A 23,327-nucleotide genomic window follows, 5' to 3' on the forward strand; every position below is an offset into this window, starting at 1 on the left:
AGGGTTATTATTGTGGTAATGAAACAACATTACTAAAGGCAACTTAGAGCCAGGTGTGGTGGCTCATGCCTTTAATACCAACACTTGGGAGGCAGAGGAATGTGGATCTCTGTGCGTTTGAGACTAGCCTGGTCTACAAAGTGAGTTCTAGGACAGCCAGAGCTACACAGAGAAACCCTGTCTCAAAAAAAAAACCAGGGAAAAAAAAACAGACAACATGGGGAAGAAAGGGATTTCATTCACAGTTCCATGCAACATTTTATCAGAGGCAGAGTAAGAACCTGGAGGCAGGAGCTTATGCAAAGGTCATGGAGAAATGCTGCTTACTGGCTTGTTCCTTATGGCTTACTCAGCCTGCTTTTTTATATAACCAAAACTACTAGCCCAGGGGTAATCCCACCCACAGTGGGCTGGGCCCTCCCACATTAATCATTAATTAAGAAAATGCCTACAGGCTTGCCTGTAGTCTGATCTTATGGAGGCATTTTCTCAATTGAAGTTCCCTCCTTTCCAATGACTCAAGCTTGTGTCAGCTGACATAAAACTATCCAGCAGGCAGCCCACTGACAAACATTTGAAACTTTGATTTTTATTTTAATGTATGTCATGCAAACTCACCAGAAACAGAGACTACAGAGGGATGTTGATGATTAGCTTGTTCTTTATATAGCTTGCTTTTTCATACAACTCAGGACCATCTCTCTGTCCATTACAGGCACTGGCCACAGTGGGCTGGGCCTTCTACATTAATCGTTAACCAATAAAATACCCCCATCTGCTTGTCTATATCCCAATTCTATGGAGGCATTTTCTCAATTGAGGTTCCTTCTTTCAAGACATTCCTATCTTGTGTCCAGTTGACAAAAAACTAACCAGAACAGTAGTCTTGGGCAAGTGTTGGTCAAGTATAACCTACAGGACAATTCACCTCTCTGTTTATTTTTTTAAAGATTTATTTATTTTTATGTGCATTGGTGTTTTGTCTGCATGAATGTCTGTGTGAGGGTGTCAGACGGCCTGGAACTGGAGTTATAGATAGTTTTGAGCTGCCATGTAGGTGCTGGGATTTGAACCGGGGTCCTCTGGAAGAGCAGCCAGTGCTCTTAACCCCTGAGGCATCTCTCTAGTCCCCTTGCTTATTTTTATAAAATAAAGTTTTATTGGGATACCTCTGCTCTCATGCATTTATGTATTTTCTTTTATTGAAAATAGATTTTTTCTTTTACAATATATCTTGATTATAGTTTCCCCTCTCTTTACTTTTCCAAGGTCCTCTCCACCTTCTAGATCCCTTCCTTAGAAAAGATCAGGCTTTTTTTGGAGACAGGTTTCTCTGTATGCCCTGACTATCCTGATACTTGCTTTGTAGACGAGGCTGACCTTAAACTCACAGAGATTCACCTGGCTTCTAAGATATAACAACCAAACATGACAAAATGAAATATAAGATGAAGCAAAAACTATTGTATTGAAGTTGCACATGGCAACCCAACAGGAGGTAAAAAGTCCCAAGAGTAGGCGAGAGAGTCTGAGACCCTCTTCTTCTTCTTCTTCTTCTTCTTCTTCTTCTTCTTCTTCTTCTTCTTCTTCTTCTTCTTCTTCTTCTTCTTCTTCTTCTTCTTCTCCTCCTCCTCCTCCTCCTCCTCCTCCTCCTCCTCCTCCTCCTCCTCCTCCTCCTCCTCCTCCTCTTCCTTTTTTGGTTTCTCTGTGTTGTTTTAGTGCCTGTCCTGGCTCTCCCTCTGTAGACCAGGCTGGCCTTGAACTTGGAGATCTGCCTGGCTCTGCCTCCTGAGTCCTGGGATTAAAGGCATGTGCCACCACCACCTGGCCTACTTATTCTTATAATCAGAAGTCCCATAAAAATACTATGCTAATAGCTATAATATATAAACAGAGGACCCGGTATAGATCCATGTAGGCTTGCTGTTTCAGTCTCTGTGAGCTCATATATACCTTGTTTATTTGATTCAGAGGACTTTGTTCTTCTGGTGTCCTTCCATCCCCTATGACTCTTACAATCTTTCTGCCTCCTCTTGCACAGGATTTCTAGACCTCTGAGTGGAGGGATTTGATAGAGTCCTCCAATTTAAACCCTATCTCCACATAATGTCTGGCTGTGAGTCTCTGCACCTGCTCCCATCTGCTGCCAAAAGAAGCCTCTCTGATGATGACTGGATAAGCCACTGATCTATGAGTTTAGCAGAATATCATTAGGGATCATTTTATCGATTGTTTTTTTTTTTTTTAGACCAGTCTTGTTTGGTTTTACTCTAGGTTTCTGGGTTACTTAGTCTCTGGTTCTTGGTTATCCAAGCAGTTTTGAGTATGAGTTCCTTCTCATGGAATGGGCCTTGAGTCAAATCAGACATTGGTTGTCTGCTCCCACAGCTGTGCCACTATTGTCCTATTTTGCAGGCAGGAAAGATTGTAGGTCAAAGGTTTTGTGTCTAGGTTGGTTGTTCACATTTCTCTTTCGGTAGTTGTCAGACTACCTTCCCAAACAAAGATACTAGAACTTAGGGGTGAAGGCTCCATGTAGACACCAGCTTGATTTCATGTTCAATAAGTTGTGTGGATGTTGTCCCTGGCAAAGCAGTCATGCTGTCAGTTTGTGGAGAGCAACCCTTTGTCTTAGCATCAGCCTGGGTTGTTTGAGGATTTCCATGGGACCCTCACCTTGGCCAACAATTCAGTTGAATACAACTCAGTTCTGACACTGGAAGCCTTTCCTGGCTACAAGAGATGACCAGTTGAGACTCTGTATCCCCCATTACCAAGAATCCTCATTAGGATCACCTTCATAGATTCCAGGAAGTTTCCACTGTACTAGGTTTCCACATCATTGCCAAATGCCTCTCAATTCCAGCTGTCTGTCTCCACACTCTCTCCCTCCATCCCATCTCCCCATCACACCTGGTCCCTCCCAGTCCCATCTCCATCCTTTACCAGTCTACCAGTATAATATATTCTAGCTCCACTTCCCAGGGAGAGCCATGAATTCCCCCTAGAGCCCTCCTCTTTACCTAACCTTTCTGAGTCTACAGATTGTAGCTTGGTTATCACTTCATTAACAACTAATATCCACTTATAAGTGAATATATACCATGTTTGTCTTTCTGGGTCTGTATTACCTCACTCAGAATTATTTTTTTTTCTAATTCCATCCATTAGCCTACAAATTTCATGATGTCATTTTTTTTTAAATAGGTGAGTAATACTCTGTCTTAGGGTTTTTTTTTTTTTTTTTTTTTTTTTGCTGTGAAGAGACACCATGACCACGGCAACTCTTATAAAGAAAATATTTAATTGAGGTGGCTTGCTTATAGTTTCAGAGGTTTCATCCATTATCATCATAGCAGGTGGCATGGTGGCATGCAGGTAGACATGGTGCTGGAGGAATAGATGAGAGTCCTTCATCTTTCAGGCAATGAGAAGCCGACTGAGACACTGTGTGATGTCTTAAGCATAAGAAACCTCAAAGCTTGCCCCCACAGTGACATACTTCCTCTAACAAGGCCATACCCACTCCAACAAAGCCACAGCTCCCAAAAGTGCCACTCCCTATGAGATGATGGGGGCCAATTACATTTTGACTACCACATAATCCATTGTGCAAATGTACATTTTCTTTATCCATTCTTTGGTTGAGGGAAATCTAGGTTGTTTTCCAGTTTCTGTCTGTTATGAATACAGCAGCACTAAATATGGTTGAGAAAGTGTCCCCATGGTAGGATGAAGTGACTTTGTGTCTAGGCCCAAGAGTATTATGCCTAGATTTTGAGGTAGATCAATTCCCAACTTCCTAAGGAATGGCCATATTGATTTCCATAGTGGTTGTACAAATTTTCACTCCAACCAGCAGTGGATGAGTGTTCCCCTTACACCACATCCTTGCCAGCATGAGCTGTCACTTGTGTTATTGAGCTTAGCTATTCTGACAGGAGTGATATGGAATCTCAAAGTAGTTTTGATTTGAATTTTCCTGATGGCTAAGGATGTTAAACATTTCTTTAAGTGTTTCTCAGCCATTTGAGTTTTCTCTATTGAAAATTCTCTGTTTAGATCTGTACCCCATTTTTAAATTGGATTATTTGGGTTTTTGATATTTAGTTTATTGAGTTCTTTATATGTTTTTTATATTAGTACTCTATCAGGTGTAGAGTTGACCAAAATCTTTTTCATTCTGTAGTCTGCCCATTTCCCCAATTTGTGGTGTCCTTTGCTGTACAGAAGTTTCTCAGTTTCTTGAAGTCCCATTTATTAGTTGTTGATCTTAGTGTCTGCATTATTGGTGTTCTGTTCAGGAAGTCATCTACTGTGTGAATGCATTCAAAGCTATTCCCTACTTTCTTTTCTCTCAGGTTCAGCATATCTGGTTTTATGTTGAGATCTTTGATCCACTTGGACTTGAGTTTTGTGCAGGATGATAAATATAAATATGGATCTATTTGCATTCTTCTACATGAGACATCCAGTTTGACCAGTACCATTTGTTTCTGTCTTTTTTCCAGTGTGTTTTTCTGGCATCTTTATCAAAAATCATATTTCCACGTGTGTTTAGATTTATGCCTGGGTCTTCATAATTTGATTTTATTGATTAATGTGTCTGTTATTTATGTCCAAACCATGCAGTTTTTATTACTATAGCTCTGTAGTACAACTTGAAATCAGGGATAGTGATACCTCCAGCAGTCCTTATAATGTTCAGAATTGTTTTAGTTATCCTGGGTTTTTTAGTTTTTCCATGTGAAGTTGAAAATTGTCCTTTCAAGGCCTGTAAAGAATTGTGTTGGAAACTGTTGAGTAAATGATACTAATGCTACAACCCACAGACCAGAAAGGCTAAGTAACAAGGAAGGCTCTAAGGGGGATGCATGGATCTCCCTAGGAAGGGGAAATAGAATAGATTTTGTGGGTAGACAGGGGATGGGTGGGAATGGAAACAGGATGGATCAGGTGACAGGGAGAGTGGACTAGAATTGGAGGGCATTTCAGGGGCACCATGTGGAAATCTAGTGCAATAGAAAGTCCCAGAATTCTACGAGGCTGATCCTCATGATGACTCCTAGTAATGGAGGCTACAGAGCCTGAACTGGCCATTTTCTATAACTAGGCAACTTCCAATGGTGGGACTGGGACACCAAACCAGCCACAAAACCTTTGACCAACAATCTATTCTGTCTACAGTATATACAGGGGCAATGGAAGTGCAGAATTTGTGGGAGTGGTCAACCAATGACTGGTCTAATTTGAAGCCCATGCCTCAAAAAGGAGCCTGACACAGCGTATATGACCAGGAACTGGAGGCTGGATAGCCCAGAGACCTAGAATAGAAAAATAAAATCAATAAAATGACTGCTAATGATATTCTGATAAACTCATAGATTGGTGCCTAGCCCAATCATCAGAGAGGCTTGCTTCCTCTAACAGCTGATGGGAGCAGATGACCCACAGATGCAAAGACTCATAGACAAACATTAGGTGAAGAGAGACTACAAAATGGAGATCTCCATCAGGTCCCTTTCCTCAGAGCTTGGGGAACCCCACAGAAGAGGGAGAGGAAGAATTGTAGGAGCCAGAGGGGTCAAGGACACCAGGAGAACATGGCCTACAGAATCAGCTAAGCAGGGCTCTTAGAGGCTCACAGAGACTGAAGTGGCAACCACAGAACCTGCATGGGCCTGCGTTAGATTCTCTGCAAATATGTCATGGTTATAAGATTGGTGTTTTTGTGGGACTCCTAATAGTAGGAGCAGGGGTGTCTCTGACTCTTTCACCTGCTCTTTGGATTCTTTTCCTCCCACTGGGTTGCCTTGTCCAGGCCTGATAAGAGGGTTTGGGCCTATTCTTATTGTAATTTATTATGCCATGTTTGGTTGATATCACTGGGAGGCCTGCTCTTTCCTGATGGGAAATGGAAGAGGAGGGAATCTGTGGGAGAGGAGAGGTGAGGGTGGGCACTGGGGGGAATGGAGAGAAGGGAAACTGTTGTTGGGATCTATTGTATGAGAGAATAAAAAATTTGTGTTGGGGATTACATTTTGATGGGGATTGTATTGATGCGGATGTAGATTGCTTAGATGGCCATTTTTAATATGTTAATCCTACTGATCCTTGAAAATGGGAGATTTTTCCATCTTCTGATGTCTTCTTAAATTTCTTTTTTCAAAGTCTTGAAGTTTTTTTTTTCATGCAAGTCTTTTTCTTTCTTGGTTAGCATTACCTCAAGATGTTTTATATTATTTGAGGCTTTTGTGAAAGGTGTTGTTTCCCTGATTTCTTTCTCAGTCCATTCGTCATTTGTATATAGAAGGGCTACTGATATTTTTTAGCTGATCTTGCTTGTATCCAGTCATTTTGCTAAAAGTGTTTATCAGCTGTAGGTGTTTTCTGGTGGATTTTTCAGATTCATTAATGTATACTATCATTTCACTTGCAAATTATGATACTTTGACTTCTTTCTTTCCAATCTGCATCCCCTTGATCTCCTTAGTTGTGTTATTGCTCCAGCTAAAACTTCAATCACTATATTGAATAGATAAGGAGAGAGTGGACAACCTTGTCTTGTTCCTGATTTTAGTGGAATTGCTTTGAGTTTCCATTTAATTTGATGTTGGCAATAGGCTTGCTGTAAAGTGCCTGTATTATGCTTAGGTATGTCCCTTGTATCCTTAATATCTCCAGGACTTTTATCATGAAGAGATGTTGGATTTTGTCAAAAGCCTTTTCTGCATCTAATGAGATGATCATGTGTTTTTTCTTTCAGTTTGTTTATATATAAATGTTTATACATTTAGTGATTTTTGTATATTAACCCATCCATGAATCTTTGGGATGAAGCTTACTTTGATGTGTTCTTGGTTTCAGTTTGCAGGTTTTTTACTGAGTATTTTTACATCTGTGTTCATAAGGGGAATTTATCTGTAATTCACTTCCTTTGTTGGTTTTTTTTTTTAAATTTGTATTTTTATTTTGCAATACAATTCAGTTCTACATATCAGCCATGGATTCCCTTGTTCTCCCCTCTATGGCCCCCCTCACATTCCCCCCACCCCACCCCCCATTCCCACCTCCTCCAGGGCAAAGCCTCCTCTGAGGACTGAGATCAACCTGGTAGACTCAGTCCAGGCAGGTCCAGTCCCCTCCTCCCAGGCTGAGCCAAACAATCCTGCATAGGCCCCAGGTTTCAAACAGCCAACTCATGCAATGAGCACAAGATCTGGTCCCACTGCCTGGATGCCTCCCAAACAGATCAAGCCAATCAACTGTCTCACCCATTCAGAGGGCCTGATCCAGTTGGTGACCCCTCAGCCATTGGTTCATAGTTCATGTGTTTCCATTCATTTGGCTATTTGTCCCTGTGCTTTATCCAACCTTGACATGAGTGGGGGTAATGAAGGGCGAGGGTCGAGGGAAAGAGAGCTTGGGGGAGCGGGAGATCCCAGCTGGATCAACAACAGAGAGGGAGAACAAGGAATAGGAGACCATGGTAAATGAAGACCACATGAGAATAGGAAGAAGCAAAGTGCTAGAGAGGCCCACAGAAATCCACAAAGATACCCCCACAACAGACTGCTGGCAGTGGTCATGAGACAGCCCGAACTGACCTACTCTGGTGATGGGATGGCCAAACACCCTAACTGTCGTGCTAGAAACCCCATCCAACTACTGAGGGATCTGGATGCAGAGATCCATGGCTAGGCCCCGGGTGGATCTCTGGGAGTCCAATTAGCAAGAAAAAGGAGGGTTTATATGAGCGAGAATTGTTGAGACCTTTGTTGGTTCTTTATGTGGTTTGGGTATGAGGGTAACTGTGGCTTCATAGACTCAGTTTGGCAATTTTCCTTCTGTTTCTATTTTGTGGAATAATTTGAGGAGGAGTATTGGCATCAACTCTTCTTTGAAAGTCTGGTAGAATTCAGAGCTAAAACCATCTGGCCCTGCTTATTTATTTATTTATTTATTTATTTATTTATTTATTTATTTATTTAATTTATTTATGGTTGGGGGACTTTTTATGACTGTTTCTATTTCACTGCAGATTATAGGTCTGTTTAAATTGCTTATCTGATCTTGATTTAACTTTGGTAAGTGGTACCTATCAAGAAAATTATCCAGTTCTTTTTGATTTTCTAATTTTGTGGAGTACAGATTTAAAAAATATGTCCTTATGATTCTCTGGATTTCTTCAATGTCTATTATGTACCTTTTTCAATTCTGATTTTGTTAATTTGGATATTTTCTCTTCACCTTTTAGTTAGTTTGGATAAGGTTTGTCTTCTTGTTGATTTTCTCAAAGAACCAAGTCTTTGTTTCATTCTTTGTATTGCCTCTTTGTTTTTGTTTTATTGATTTCAGTTCTCAGTTCATTTCTTGCAGTTTACTCCTCTGGGTGTTAAACTCACTGTGTCTCAATGTGTGATCAATTTTGGAGAAACTTCCATGAGGTGCTGAGAAGAATGTATATTCTTTTGTGTTTGCATGAAATGTTCTGTAAATATCTGTTAGGTCTATATGATTTATAACATGTTAGCTCCTGAAATACTCTGTTTAGATTTTGTCTGGATGACATGTCCATTGTTGAGAGTGGGGTAGTGAAGTCTCCAACTATCAGTGTGTGAGGGTCAATATGTGATTTAAGATGTAGTAGTGTTTGTTTTATAAGCTTGTGTACCCTTGTGTTGGGGCATTGTAGAAAAAAGTTTCTCTCCCACCTGCCTGTTCCCAAATACCCAGCAGCCGCTTCCCAAATAATTGACTCAGAGGCTTAATATTATTTATAAATGCTCAGCCAGTAGCTCAAGCTTATTACTAACTAGCTCTTATACTTAAGTTAACCCATAATTCTTACCTATGTTTAGCCACATGACTTGGTACTGTTTCTCAGTCCAACATTCTCATCTTGCTTCCTTTGCATCTGGCTGGCGACTCCTGAAATCTGCCCTTCCTCTTCCCAGAATTCTCCTAGTCTGTTCACCCCGCCTATACTTCCTGCCTGGCTATTGGCCAATTAGCGTTTTTTTTTAAACCAATTGAGTGATAAATCTTTACAGTGTACAAGAGCATTATTCCACAGCAGGGCATAGATATTAAGAAGGAACATCACTGTTCTATTTTTCTTAGAAAAATAAATGTCAGTACACCAGATAAGGTATTCACAAGTCAAATTCAGGTGGGTGAAACTCCTGACTGGTAGGTCTCAGATGCTTTAAGAAAGCAGGCTGAGGCCATAACCCCACACTGCATGGACTGAGAACAGGTAAGGCCCCATCTCCAGACTGGGAAGACCAGTTCTCTAGACCTTAGACCCCAGGGGCACATTCCATGACCCTTCCTCCCAGCCAGTGCAGCCCCAGAGACTGGGTAGCAGATTCTTCCCCCACCCCTCTCACCAATCCAACCATCCCCTGCAGCACCAGTGACCTCCAGATCCATAAGCCCACCCTGAACCGATTGGGCTGGGCAGACCAGGACTCTAGACCCTAGGCACTGGGGGCACATCTCATGCCTCTCCCCTCAGTCAGTAGAGCCCCAGGGACTGGGCAGCTGCCTCTCCCCCTGCCCCCTTGCCAAGCCAACCATCCCCTACAGTACCAGTGACCACCAGAGCCATATGTGCACCCCGCACCAAGTGGGAACAGTGACCACCTGAGCCATACACCCACCTTGCACTGATTGGGAACAGTGACCACTAGAGCTATAAGGCCCCTCCTGGACCAGTTAGGAAGAAGAACAACCACAGGAGCCAGAGGCCCACCTGGACCAATTGGAAGAAGAGTGACCTAGAGCCCCACCTGTTCATATTAAAGGAAGAAATGGGTAGATGGCAATGTAAGAACACATTAAATAACATAAAGAGCAACACGGTACCACCAAAACCTAGTGATCCTACAACAGCAAGACCTGAATATCCCAAAGGAGATGACCCAGAAGAAAATGACCTTAAAAACAACTTTATGAAGATGACAGAAGACCTAAAAGAGGAAATGAAAAATTCCCTTAAAGAAATAGAGGAAAAGACAAACAAAAAATTTGAGGAAATCAAGAAATCTCTTAAAGAAAGTCAAGAAACCCAAGGAAAAACATCAAAGAGATGAAAGAAACAGTTCAAGACATAAGAATTGAAATGGAAGCAATAAAGAAAACACAAACTGAGGGAATTAAGGAAAAAGAAAAATCCGAGTAAACAAACAGTAACTACAGAGGCAAGCATACCAACAGAATATAAGAAATGGAAGAGAGAACCTCAGGCGTTGAGGATTCTATAGAGGAAATAGATTCATGGTCAAAGAAAATGATAAACCCATCAAATTTTTAACACAAAACATGCAAGAAATCTGGGATACCATAAAAATACCAAACCTAAGAATAATAGGGATAGAAGGAGAAGAACTCCAGCTCAAAGGCACAGAAAATGTATTCAACAAAATTATAGAAGAAAACTTTCCCAACCTAAAGAAAGACTTACCTATGGAGGTACAAGAAGCATACAGAACACCAAATAGACTGGACCACAAAAAAGTCTTCTTGTCACACAGCAGTCAAAATATTAACATACAGAATAAAGAAAGAATATTAAGAGCAGTAAAGGAAGAAGATCAAATAACATATAAAGGCAGACCTATCAGAATTATACCTGACTTCTCAATGGAAACAATGAAATCCAGGAGGTCCTGGACAGAATTCTGCAGATACTAAGAAACCATGGATAACAGCCCAGACTACTATATCCAGCAAACTTTCAATCATTGCAGATGGAGAAAACAAAATATTTCATGACAAAACCAGATTTAAACATTACCTATCCACAAATCCAGCCCTACAGAAAGTACTAGAAGGAAAACTCCAACCCAAGGAAGCTAGCTGCAACCACCAAAACACAGGCAACAGATAACCTCGCATCAACAAATCCCAAAGAAGGGAAACACACACACTACCACCAAAAAAAAAAAAGAGGAATTAACAAACACTGGTCACTAATATCCCTTAATATCAATGGACTCAATTCGCCTATGAAATGACACAGGCTAACAGAATGGATACAAAAACAGGATCCATCCTTCTGCTGCATACAAGAAACACACCTCAACTTCAAAGACAGATATTACCTCCAAGTAAAGGGTTGGGGAAAAAACTTTCCAATCAAATAGATCCAAGAAAAAAGCTGGTGTAGCTATCCTAATATCTAACAAAATAGACTTCAAACTAAAATCAATCAAAAGAGGTTCAGAAGGCATTTCATATTCACCACAGGAAAAATCATTCAAGAGGAAGTCTCAATTCTGAGCATTTATGCCCCAAATACAAGGGCACCTACATTTGTAAAAGAAACATTACTAAAGCTCAAATCACACATCAAACCCCACACACTAATAGTGGGAGACTTCGACACCCCACTCTCACCACTGGACAGATCTGCCAGACAGAAACTTAACAGAGAAATAAGGGAACTAATAGATGTTATGACTCAAATGGACCTAACAGACATCTATATAACATTTCACCCAAACACAGAAAAACAAACATTCTTTTCAGCACCCCATGAAATCTTCTCCAAAACTGACACATACTCAGTAACAAAAAAAAATCTCAAAAGATATTAAAAATTTTGTGGAGAGGTTTTTGAAGTATGATCTGATGGTTCTCTGGATTTCCTCAATGTCTGTTGTTATGTCCCCCTTTTCATTTCTGATTTTGTTGATGTGGATGCTCTCTCTCTGTCTTTTGGTTAGTTTGGATAAGGGCTTGTCTATCTTGTTGATTTTCTCAAAGAACCAACTCTTTGTTTCATTAATTTTTTGTATTGTTCTCTTTGTCTCTATTTTATTGATTTCAGCTCTCCCTTTGATAATTTATTGGTGTCTATTTTTCCTGGGAGACTTTGCTTCTTCTTGCTCTAGAGCTTTCAGGTGTGCTGTTAAGTCACTAGTGTGAGATTTCTCCAACTTCTTTATGTGGGCATTTAGTGCTATGAATTTCCCTCTTAGCACTGCTTTCATAGTGTCCCATAATTTGGGTATGTGGTGTCTTCATTTTCAATGAAAATCCTGAGAATCATTACATCATACTTCAAAAGACTGCACTCCACAAAATTGGAAAATACAAAAGAAATAGATAATTTTTTGTATATGTACTACATACCAAAATTAAATCAAGATCAGATAAACAACGTAAATAGACCAATAACCCCAAAGGAAATAGAAGCAGTCATCAAAAGTCTCCCAACCAAAAAAAGCACAGGGCCAAATGGTTTCAGTGCAGAATTCTACCAGAATTTCAAAGAAGAGCTAATACCAATACTCCTGAAATTGTTCTGAACAATAGACTCAGAAGGAACATTGTCAAACTCCCTTTACAAGGCTACAGTTACCCTGATACCCAAACCACATAAAAATGCAACTAGGAAAGAGAAATACAGACCAATCTCCCTCATGAACTTTGATGCAAAAACACTCAATAAAATACTAGCAAACTGAATCCAGGAACACATCAAAAAATCATCCACCATGATCAGGTAGGCTTCATCCCAGGGATGCAGGCATGGTTCAACATATGAAAATCTATCAATGTAATCCACCATATAAACAAACTAAAAGAAAAAAACCCCACATGATCATCTCATTAGATGCTGGAAAAGCCTTTGACAAAATCCAATGCCGCTTCATGATAAAGGTCTTGGAGAGATCAGGAATACAAGGAACATACCTAAACATAATAAAGGTAATATATAGCAAATCAACAGCCAACATCAAACTAAATGGTGAGAATCTCAAAGTGATTCCACTAAAATCAGGAACAAGAGAAAGCTGTCCACTCTCCCCATACTTATTGAACACAGTACTTGAAGTTCTAGCTAGAGCAGTAAGACAACAAAAGGAGATAAAGGGGATACAAATTGGAAAAGAAGAAATAAAATTTTTGCTATTTGCAGATGATATGATAGTCTACATAAGTGACCACAAAAATTTCACCAGGGAACTCCTACACCTGATAAACACCTTCAGTAATATGGCAGGATACAAGATTAACTACAAAAAATCAGTAGCCCTCCTATATACAAATGATAAATGAGCTGAGAAAGAAATTAGAGAAACATTACTCTTTACAATAGCCACAAATAACAAAATATCCTGGGGTAGCTCTAACAAACAAGTGAAAGACCTGTACGACAAGAACTTTAAATCTTTGAAGAAAGAAATTGAAGAAGATATCAGAAAATGGAAAGATCTCCCATGTTTGTGGATAGGCAGGATCAACATAGTAAAAATGGCAGTCTTACCAAAAGCAATCTACAGATTTGATGCAATCCCCATCAAAATCCCGATGCAATTCTTCACAGACATTGAAAGAACAATACTCAACTTCATATGGAAAAACAAAAAAAAAACCCAGGATAGCCAAAACAATCTTATACAATAAAGGAACTTCCGGAGGCATTACCAAACCTGACTTCAGGCTCTACTATAGAGCTATAATAATAAAAACAGCTTGGTATTGGAATAAAAACAGACACAGTGAAAAATGTAATTGCATTGAAGACCCTGACATTAACCCATACACCTATGAACACCTGATTTTTGACACAGAAGTCAAAATTATACAATGGAAAATGAAAGCATCTTCAACGAATGGTACTGGCATAACTGGATATCTACATGTAGAAGAATGCAAATAGATCCATATCTATCACCATGCACAAAACTCAAGTCCAGATGGATCAAAGACCTCAACATAAATCTAGTTACACTTAATCTCATAGAAGAGAAAATGGGAAATAGTCTTGAACGCATTGGCACAGGAGGCGACTTTCTAAATATAACACCAGTAGCACAGACACTGAGAGCAACAATTAATAAATGGGACTTCTTGAAATTGAGAAGCTTCTGTTAGGCAAAGGACACTGTCAATAAGACAAAAAGGCACCCTACAGAATGGGAAAAGATCTTCACCAACTCCACATCAGATAGAGGGCTGATCTCTAAAATATATGAAGAACTCGAGAAACTAGACAGCAAAGTATCAAATAATCCAATTAAAAAATTTGCTATAGAGCTAAACAGAGAATTCTCAGCAGAAGAATCTCAAAGGGCAGAAAGACGTTTAAGGAAATGTTCAACATCTTTAGCCATCAGGGAAATGCAAATCAAAATGACTCTGGGATACCATGTTATGTCTGTCAGAATGGCTAAGATAAAAAATACAGACAACAGCTTATGCTGGAGAAGATGTGGAGAAAGGGGAACACTCTTCCACTGCTGGTGGGAATGTAATCTTGTACAGCCACTCTGGAAATCAGTATGGTGGTATCTCAGAAAACTGAGAATTCACCTACCTCAAGACCCAGCAATACCACTCCTGGGCATATACCCAAAAGTTGCTCAACCACACCACAAGGACATTTGCTCAACCATGTTCATAGCAGTATTGTTTGTAATAGCCAGAACCCGGCAACAACCTAGATGCCATTCAACAGAAGAATGGATAAAGAAAATGTGGTACATTTACACAATGGAGTATTATGCAGCAGTAAAAAACAATATCATCATGAAATTTGTAGGCAAATGGATGGAACTAGAAAAATTCATCCTGAGTGAGCAGACCCAGAAAGACAAACTCGGTATGTACTTACTCATAAGTGAATGTTAGAAGCAAAGCAAAGGATAATTGGGCTACAATCCACAACCCCAGAGAAGCTAGAGGAGGACACTAAGAGGGACACACATGGATTGCCCCAGGGAGAGGAAAGGGTTAAGATCTTCTGGGTAAACTGGCAGGAGGGAGTAGAGGGGAAGAGATGGGATTGGGAACATCAGGGTCAAGATGGTTGAGTTGGGGGAGAGATGGGGAGGGAGAGCAGTGAAAGAGATACCTTGACAGAGTGAACCATTAAGGGGATGGGGAGAAATCATCAGCTAGGGAAAACCCCAGGAACTCACAAGATTGTCCCCAGCTAAGACTCACAGAAATGGTGGAGAGGGTGCTTGAAGTAGCCTTCCCCTTCACTTGGATTGGTGTCGACCCTAATTGTCATCACAGAACCTACATCCAGTGACTGATGGAAGCAGATGCAGAGACTCACAGCCAATCACTTGGCCAAGATCCTGGAGTTCAGTAGAAGAGAGGGAGGGAGGATTATAAGAGCAAGGGGGTTCAGAATCATGATGGGAAAAACCACAGAGATACCTGACCCAAGTTAGTGGGAGCTCATGGACTCTGGACTGACAGTTGGGGAGCCTGCATGGGACCAAACTAGGCCCTCTGAATGTGGATGAAAGTTGCATGGCTTGGTGTGTTTGTGGGTTCCCTGGCAATGGAACCAGGACTTATTTTGGGTACAAGAACTGGATTTTTGGAGCCCATTCCCTATGGTGCAATTACTAGCTAAATCTTATACTTAAATTAATCCATATTTCTATATATGCTTTGCCATGTGCTTTATGGTTTCTTACCTCATTTTCTACACATCCTGCTTGCTCTGCAGCTAGCTGGTGTCTCCCTTGACTTCACCCTTCTTCTCCCTATCATTCTCAATTTGGCTTTCCAGCCTAACTGTATCCTATTCAGCTATTGGCCAGTCAGCTTATTTATTTAGTGGCAACACGGTGTAAAGAAATATTCCACAGCAGCCATGCCTCCTTCCTCCCTTTTATAATGGTAATTTATCCATGTCATTTTATTTTAGAAGTATACGAGTCAATTTCTGATTGTCTAAGGTCTCATGGTTAAAAAACTGCCCTGAGTCCCAAAAGAGACTTTGGACTACTGAACAAAGTTTGGGCTAATAAAGACTATGGAAAATTTTATAGATGCCATGAGTTTCTTTTTCTCTATGAAATGGCTTTCATTCTATGGGCACAAAGTATGGAGTATCCTTATCTGAAATGGGGTATAATGGGTAAATATTTTTGCATCAAACATATTGTGAGTTTGAACCCAGTTATTTAGTAAATAAAACAAGGAAAGCAACTTGGACAACCTGTCCTCCGGTCTCCACTTGTTCCATCAGAGCACACTGGAAATGCCTGGCTATTTGTGATATTTACAAACAGAAAGACAGGAGATGCCCACTGCCCAGTGTACAGCATAACCTCCCCACTCTATGAAAATGGCACACACTGTCAGCAGAGCCAACAATAAAGAAGTCCAGCTCTGCCCTCATTAGACCTGAGTACCTAATGGACTCTACACAGGAGTGTGGTTACTTTCTTTTGTTCAGTGGCAGCTTCCTCACAAATCTTCTTTCATTGGTATTTGTTGTGCTTATTTTGCACATTGCATTTCACTAGTACTTTTGTTTACTATATCTTATTGGCCAAATCTGAACACATGATCATGACCTTCAGAGTTTAAGATGTGAAAACGGTTAACAAAAGGAACATTCTAGACAGATATAGGAGGAAGTAAGATTAGACACACCTAGAGAACCATGTTTATGCTTTATTTAGAGCAAACTGATGAGTACTTGAGTTTTGTGTGTGAATAGGAAATTTCTTCAAGGAGCCTTCTGACAGATGTTGCAAATGCAGGGGCCCTTACTTCAGGCCTCTTGAGTGGTCACTATGGAAGCACGCTGGGCCTTCTTCCAACTCTGTAGTTGCAAAACGCTTATCTCAGAAAGAAAGATAACTGCACTGAAAAGTGAGATGGCAGCTGTCAGAACCCCTAATGGCAGCACAGTAGTGCAGTATTTGGTTATCAGTGCTTCTTCGCTAACAGGAAAGTATGATGGAAAGTCGAGAGTGGTTTGGCCATAATGATCTACAAAGTGGTTCCAGCTGACGGAAACCAATGTGAACAGGCTGCTAACACACAAAACTGAGGCAGAAACATTGTAGCAGTATGTCGCCATCTCCACAAATGGGTCTTTCATGCAGCTGATCTTAATAGCAACTACACCAAAAACCAGAACTACAGGCTTCATCAAAATGGCCCACACTATCAGGGTCTGTGCAATCTGAAACTCAGATGAACTGGTCCTGGTGGAATCGGTAGTGGTGTGCACCAGCATCTTGGTTATAGTCTCTGATTCATTAAGCTCTTGAGGGGAATAGGCCTCCCAGAGTCCAAAGGACACAAATTGCAAAATGTTGTTGTCGAATCTCCACGGGCGCCAGCATTGGCTGCTTGCAATGATTATTTCAAACACCAAAGCTAATAGGCTGCTAAGGAGGGCACTCAGCTTGAAGATGCACCCTTTTCCACTGAAAAATCTGAAGATGAGATTGAACAAGGATATAGTCAAGCCAGGAACCCAAGGGAAGTTGGGAAAACAAAATGAGTCATACTTTATGGAGAGCTAAACCCTCATACCTTGTCTATGCTGTCTCATAGTTGTATTTAAGCAGTCTATCTATATATTAGGGTCCATCATACTACAGGTATGAGTGTAAGATGCCCTAAATTCCACAAATATATCAGAAGTTCCCTCTATAAGAGGTTTTGCTTAGCAATTTCACTGTATCTGTCAAATGCTGAAATGTGCATATTTGTTAACTAAGAACTTCAATGCTTGAAATTAAGTCAAAATGAGTTTACAATATTGTATGTAAGGTGATGCTTATTTCCACTATGTTTGCAATACATAAAATGATAAATAACTTAAATGGTAGCAATAAGCAGAGGTATTGCTTAGAATAATTTCATTTCTAAAATATGATAGTGGAATATTACAAACACATTGAACTTATACTGTCTGCTGAAAGAACAAAGAAAAATGACAAATGTTTAACATGGTATATGCATGTATATCAAAATTTCACACTTGAATTATGTATATTTCACTGTATGTGTACATGTGTGTGCTAGTATATGTGTGATTGCAGAACATGTGGGGAGCCAGGTGGCAGTGGTGCATACCTTTAATCCCAGCACTCAGGAGGCAGAGGCAGGCAGATCACTGTGAGTGAGTTTGATGCAAGCCTGGTCTACAGAGTGAGTGCCAGGACAGCCAGGACTGTCTCACAGAGAAAACCTGTCTCAAAAAAAAGAAAAAAAAGAAAAAGAAAGAAAGAAAAAGAAAAAGATCATGTGGGAAAACTTGAATTCTTTCTTTTTTCCCAGAAAACTAAAATCTATTTGTAAAACATGAGGATTCATAGATGTTTCAAGCATTTCCCAAAACTTTCCCAAAGGTCCTTTTCTGAAAAATTTCATTTAATTGAAATGCATAAAGCATCTTGTCTATATTGTGTTTACACCTATCTTCTTCAGCACCAATTGAGACTCCACATTTACTATACACCAACTTATTTAGATTACTTCTTTGAAGGTAGTATAAATGCTTATGAAAAACTATGGCTCAAGGAGTGTCACCATGTCTTTGAATAGAAAAAGTTGGTTAAGGCCTCTAGATAATGACATTGCCATTTCCCATGCACAATGTTTGGGGGACCTACACACTGGATCTCCTTACCAGGAAATCTGTACCAGCTAGCCTGTGCTCCACAGACTCTGTGGAATGTTCTTCCTAATTGGAAGGAGGCAGTTGCTGTAATACTTGGGAAGTTACACCTGCAAGATGGGTTTTCAATTGACAGTGGCTTGTGTAATACCACACCCTTATTCCTTGCCAAGGCAGATCTGAAGCTGGTGAGAGCAGGAGCAGTGAATTTTGAAGCACAAATGGAAACAGAGTGGGGAATGATGTTGTGTAAGGCAAATGAGCTAGCCTGGCTGGGTATAGTTCTAGCCATGTCTGAATCCCATGGAGTAGATGCATGTGTTTCAGAAAGATCCTACTTGAAAATCTCAATGGCTTATTTTAAGTTTTTACCTTTGCATATCAAGGGTGAGAAGAACCATTTTGTATATGCGAAGATTATAAATATCTTCCAAACAACAGGAAATGGTGACCAGACAGGGAGTCACACAAGAGGCGAATCACCTTCAGTAAAAGAAATTCTGTTAGACAGTTATTTCAACTCACAGCAGTGTTCCACTAACCAAATCCTGGTTCACCCAAACCTTTCCATTCTTCTCCTCTGTTTTGCTTAGTTGGAGCCTCTTTTATACACTTCTGGAGTATTAGCATATTTTACATTATCGTCCCTCCAATGAGATCCACATAATCATTATTCCCATTTTGTAGATAGAAGAACAACATAGAGAGGCTAATTCACATACTGAACTTCAGGAAACTACACAGGTATAATGGTTAGTGCCAGCTTGAGAGCCTTCATAGACATGCAAGTATTCCCAGAACTTACAATATGCAGCAGGATTTACTCACATGGAAATGGTGTAAAAAATAGCTGAAACGTATGTCAGTGGCCTCTTTGACATTCTATGTCATGAAATTGAAACTTACTAATATAAACTATGTAGAAAATATAAAATACTTGCCTATTTTTCTCTTTTATGAGGCCCAAATATTAGTGACTGCCAAGGGTAAGAGAGTGACTTGAAAAATTCTTATGTTTCCATAGTTACCAGAGATGTCACATTATGAGCAATGAACCAGAGTCAAGACATATATTCTTAAAGGACCAGAATAGTTAATACCCATCTCATATCTGAGAAAAATTAAAAGTATAATTAATTAACTCCATTGATTAATTTAAAAACTTTTATCATACAATATAATTTGATTATTATTTCCCATTTTAATACCTTTTTTAATCCCAGCCTTGATGCAGAAGGGAGGGTCTATGTCTAGCCCCAACATGGTATAACAGCCTGTGTTGACTACCCAAGGAAGACCTTACTCTCTATGAAGAGGGGATGGAGGTGGGATGGGGGGTATGTGGAGGGAGCGGGAGAAGAGGAGGGAGGGGTTGGTATGTAAAAGGAAAGAAAAATTTTTAAAATAAAAATTTATAAAAAAAGAATAATGTAGAAGTAACCAACCGTCTTATTAAATAAGAAACACAGAACCAATGCAAAGAAGAAAGCCAAGAGGTCAGACCTAAGAGCTAAAACCTTACCCTTCCTCCTGCGGTGGTCCTACCTCTCCAAACCAGAGCTACTTTCTGTGTTAAAGTCTTTATATAGAGTTTCTGTTCTACCTTCTCATTGGTTGTAAACTCACATGACCGCCTTGTCACGGCCTGTCTGTATAGACCTCCAGGTTTTCTATGATTGGTATTGAGATTAAAGGCATGTGTATCCAATAATGGCTGTATCCCTGAACACACAGAGACTTAACCAGCTCTGCCTACCAAGTGCTGGGATTACAAGCATACACCACCACTGCCCTGCTTTCCTATGGCTTGCTAATAGCTCTGACCCCCGGGCAACTTTATTTATTAACATAAAAATAACATTTTAATACAAATAAAATATCACCATAGAATAAGCCATGTAGAAATGGGAAATATGTGGGGAGCCTGGATCCTATATAGTGTTGTATTGACTTTAAATTTTTTGATTGCTGATGAGCAAACAATAGCTGCTGGGAGACATTGGATTATAACAACTACTAAATTAAACCAGTCTATATATTTTTTAAAATTCAGCAATATAGAAAAAGTACAAAATGTTCCAGCTAAGTGAAGTTTATTCCAACAACTAACAATTAATTAATTGGTAACAACAATTAAATGCAGGGTTTAATGTCAGAAAATAAATCAACTACACTACACTAACAGACTAAAGAAATATCCCTTAACAGGAAGATTCTACCAGTGGGCATATAAAAAATGGTCAACATCACTAAGTACAGAAGATATGCACATTGAAATGATCTTGAGATGTCATATCACATTTGCTACAAATGTTACTATCAAAAATAAGGGGTGACAGGAGTAGCAAAGTATGTGAGAAAAGGGGACCCTTCCACACCATTGGTAGGAATGCAAATAGGTACAATATTTATGAAAATCAGGAGAGAGTTTCCTCAAATAATTGAGCTTAGAACTAACCATATGACCAAACAACTTCACTAGTGAGTATCCAAAGGGAATTAGTCAGCAGCTTTGACAGATATCTGCATGTCCAGGTTCATTGAAGTGCTTCTCAGAATACTCAAGATATGGACTCAACCCCAGTGTCCTCTCACAGACAAATGGATAATGTGACAGATATATAAAATGGAACTCTATTTGACATTAAAAATAAAATAAAATCCCTATCATTTGCACAATGATGAACCTGGAGGGCATTGTGTGAAAATTTTAAAACTAGAGAGGGTCTGGGGAGCAGGAGGAGGTGATGCTGAAAAGACAAAATCTTCATAAAAAGAAGTTCAAGAGATCTGTTCTATTCATGGAGACTGCAGCTACAAGGAACATACTATATTTTGAAAGTTGCTGAAGGAAGTTAATTGCTCTTTTCACACACAAAATATTGTTTGTGGGGTAATGCATATGTTAACTAGCTCCAATAAATTATGTGGGATGACTCATCCCTAACAGGCTTGAGGGCCAGCTGGCCCAAAACAGTAAAAAAAGATACCTTTTGAGAGCCAAACTGGGTTTGCCCAAGGGCCTTAGCAACAGCAGCTGAGACAAGATCTGGAGATGACCTGGCCCAATGAGAGGCAGCCATGTCACACCAGAGTGGGGTGGAGGGTATATAATGCTTGCCTCTTCTTGAATAAACTGAGTTTGTTGTTTGGACATCCTCCCAGAGACTGTGTGGTTTGACTCTGTGCCTACTTGCCCCCTCCCCCAAAGGTAACAACAGCACAGGACCCTGCCACAAAATTATTGTATACAATGTATACATATTTCACAATGTCATCCTATATACCATCTATCTAAATATTATTTTTCTGTTGCTGTGATTAAAGCGGCAATGTTAGGATCCTGCTCTCACCCCAGCTGTACTCTGGCACATGTGCAGCTTGGGGTCTAGTGTCTTACGTCATCAGGGGGCAAAGGTGACTACATAGTCATGCAATCCCTGCCTTAAAAAGCTGGATGCGTACCCCCACCCCTCTCTCTGTGCTCTCTTTCTGTGTTTCCTCTCTGCTCTGCTCTGCTCCCTCCCCCAGGCCTGGCTCTCCTTCCTTTCTTCTCCCCATCTTTCCCTTCTAATAAAGCTCTTTCTAATTCTGGTAGTTGTGACTTTTCTGCCGGTAATCAGCGCCACCAACCAGCGCCGTTTTACCATCATTTGGTGCCATGAACTTGGATAGGAAATTCTGCACACTCAGCATCTGGGGCTGAATGTCAGAAGCCTAACCCAGGACCTGCGACTGCCTGGTAACTGCCAGATCCACTTTTTTCATTTTCCCTGCTGCTGGACCCACACAACATTTGCACACCACACTCGTCGCTGCTGCGTCCTCCACCTCCACTGCAGGTGTGATTGGTGAGTCCCAATAGCTGCAGCCTGAGCTATTTCATTTGCATGGGACCCCTGGTGGGGGGTCCTTGGCTGTGTACCATAACACATTCTATCTGTGTTAGTATAGAATGCTGTCCGGCCCCCAGAGGGGGTCTTCTGGGTATGTACGCCCCAGCCCTTACCCCTACCATGACAATGGTTTGGCTAACCTGTGCTGTTAATGCCAATTCAAAGACTGCCTATTCTCAGGGATGCTTGAGATAGGAACCTGGGATCCCTGTTATCTTAATTTTTTATTTTTCTCTCTCAGCTGCAGCCATGGAACATAGGGGTGGATACCAGTAAATTTGACCACATAATGGCTTCACAGGAACTTCTGCCAGTGAATGGGCAAATGAAAAGAGTTACCTTATCCCCAAGCTTTCTACTGAAGCTCTGAATCCTTCTCCCTCCCCCTACGGCCCCCTGCCACGTGCAACCACTTCTATCTGACTTCTGCTTTCTGCTTTCCAGTATTGCGTATAACTCCTCCTCCTCTTTTTCAAGCTGCCCGTGAGAGGCACAGATGGGTCTGTAAGCAGGCTAGGATCCATGCAAATAAGTTTACAGTAATCAGGATGGCTCTTAAACCAGAGATCAGTTTATAGCCTGCCTCCTGGCAGGTCTTCCAAAAGCTGTCCTCAAGCCAGCAAACATCAAGGAAAAAAAAATTCAAGACACGGAGTAAAATCCATCTCTTGTCCCTAAGACCTCCCTGACATGGGACTAAAACTTAAGCATCTAGAGAGCAAGGCTCCTGACCCCACAGGCAAAAGTGTCATCTGTGGAATTCAAGGTGTACCAGGGAAGAGATAAAAAAGGCCTGAGAACAAAATTGCCAAGTGCTGGCACACACTGGCTTCTGAAAGCTGTTGGGTCCCTGTTTTAAGTGAGGAAAGAAGGCCACGCAGGCTAGTGAGTGCCCTGCCAGGCCATCAATTGAGCCTTGTTAAAAGTGCCACCTAGAAATACAACCAGTCAGCTGGCTGCCCCCTGGCATCAAGATGGCATGGGAACATCAAGCTAAGACCTCCAGTAGACCTAGGTTTGGTCACAGGCTC

The 23,327-nt window shown here is 40.6% G+C and overlaps 1 protein-coding gene across 1 annotated transcript; it reads right to left on the reverse strand.

Moving 5' to 3' along the window:
* Positions 1-16,537: 16,537 nt before the first annotated feature.
* On the reverse strand, positions 16,538-18,692 carry LOC128113759 (uncharacterized). The gene is made up of 2 exons (XM_052743664.1): positions 18,552-18,692; positions 16,538-17,284 (listed from the first exon to the last, which is right to left on the reverse strand). Exons 1-2 carry the CDS (start codon positions 18,690-18,692, stop codon positions 16,538-16,540), a joined length of 888 nt encoding a protein of 295 aa, XP_052599624.1.
* Between the last annotated feature and the right edge of the window lie 4,635 nt (positions 18,693-23,327).

Source organism: Peromyscus californicus, unplaced genomic scaffold (genome assembly GCF_007827085.1).
Source record: "Peromyscus californicus insignis strain IS unplaced genomic scaffold, ASM782708v3 Scaffold_10__1_contigs__length_136768540, whole genome shotgun sequence".
Lineage (NCBI taxonomy): Eukaryota > Metazoa > Chordata > Mammalia > Rodentia > Cricetidae > Peromyscus > Peromyscus californicus.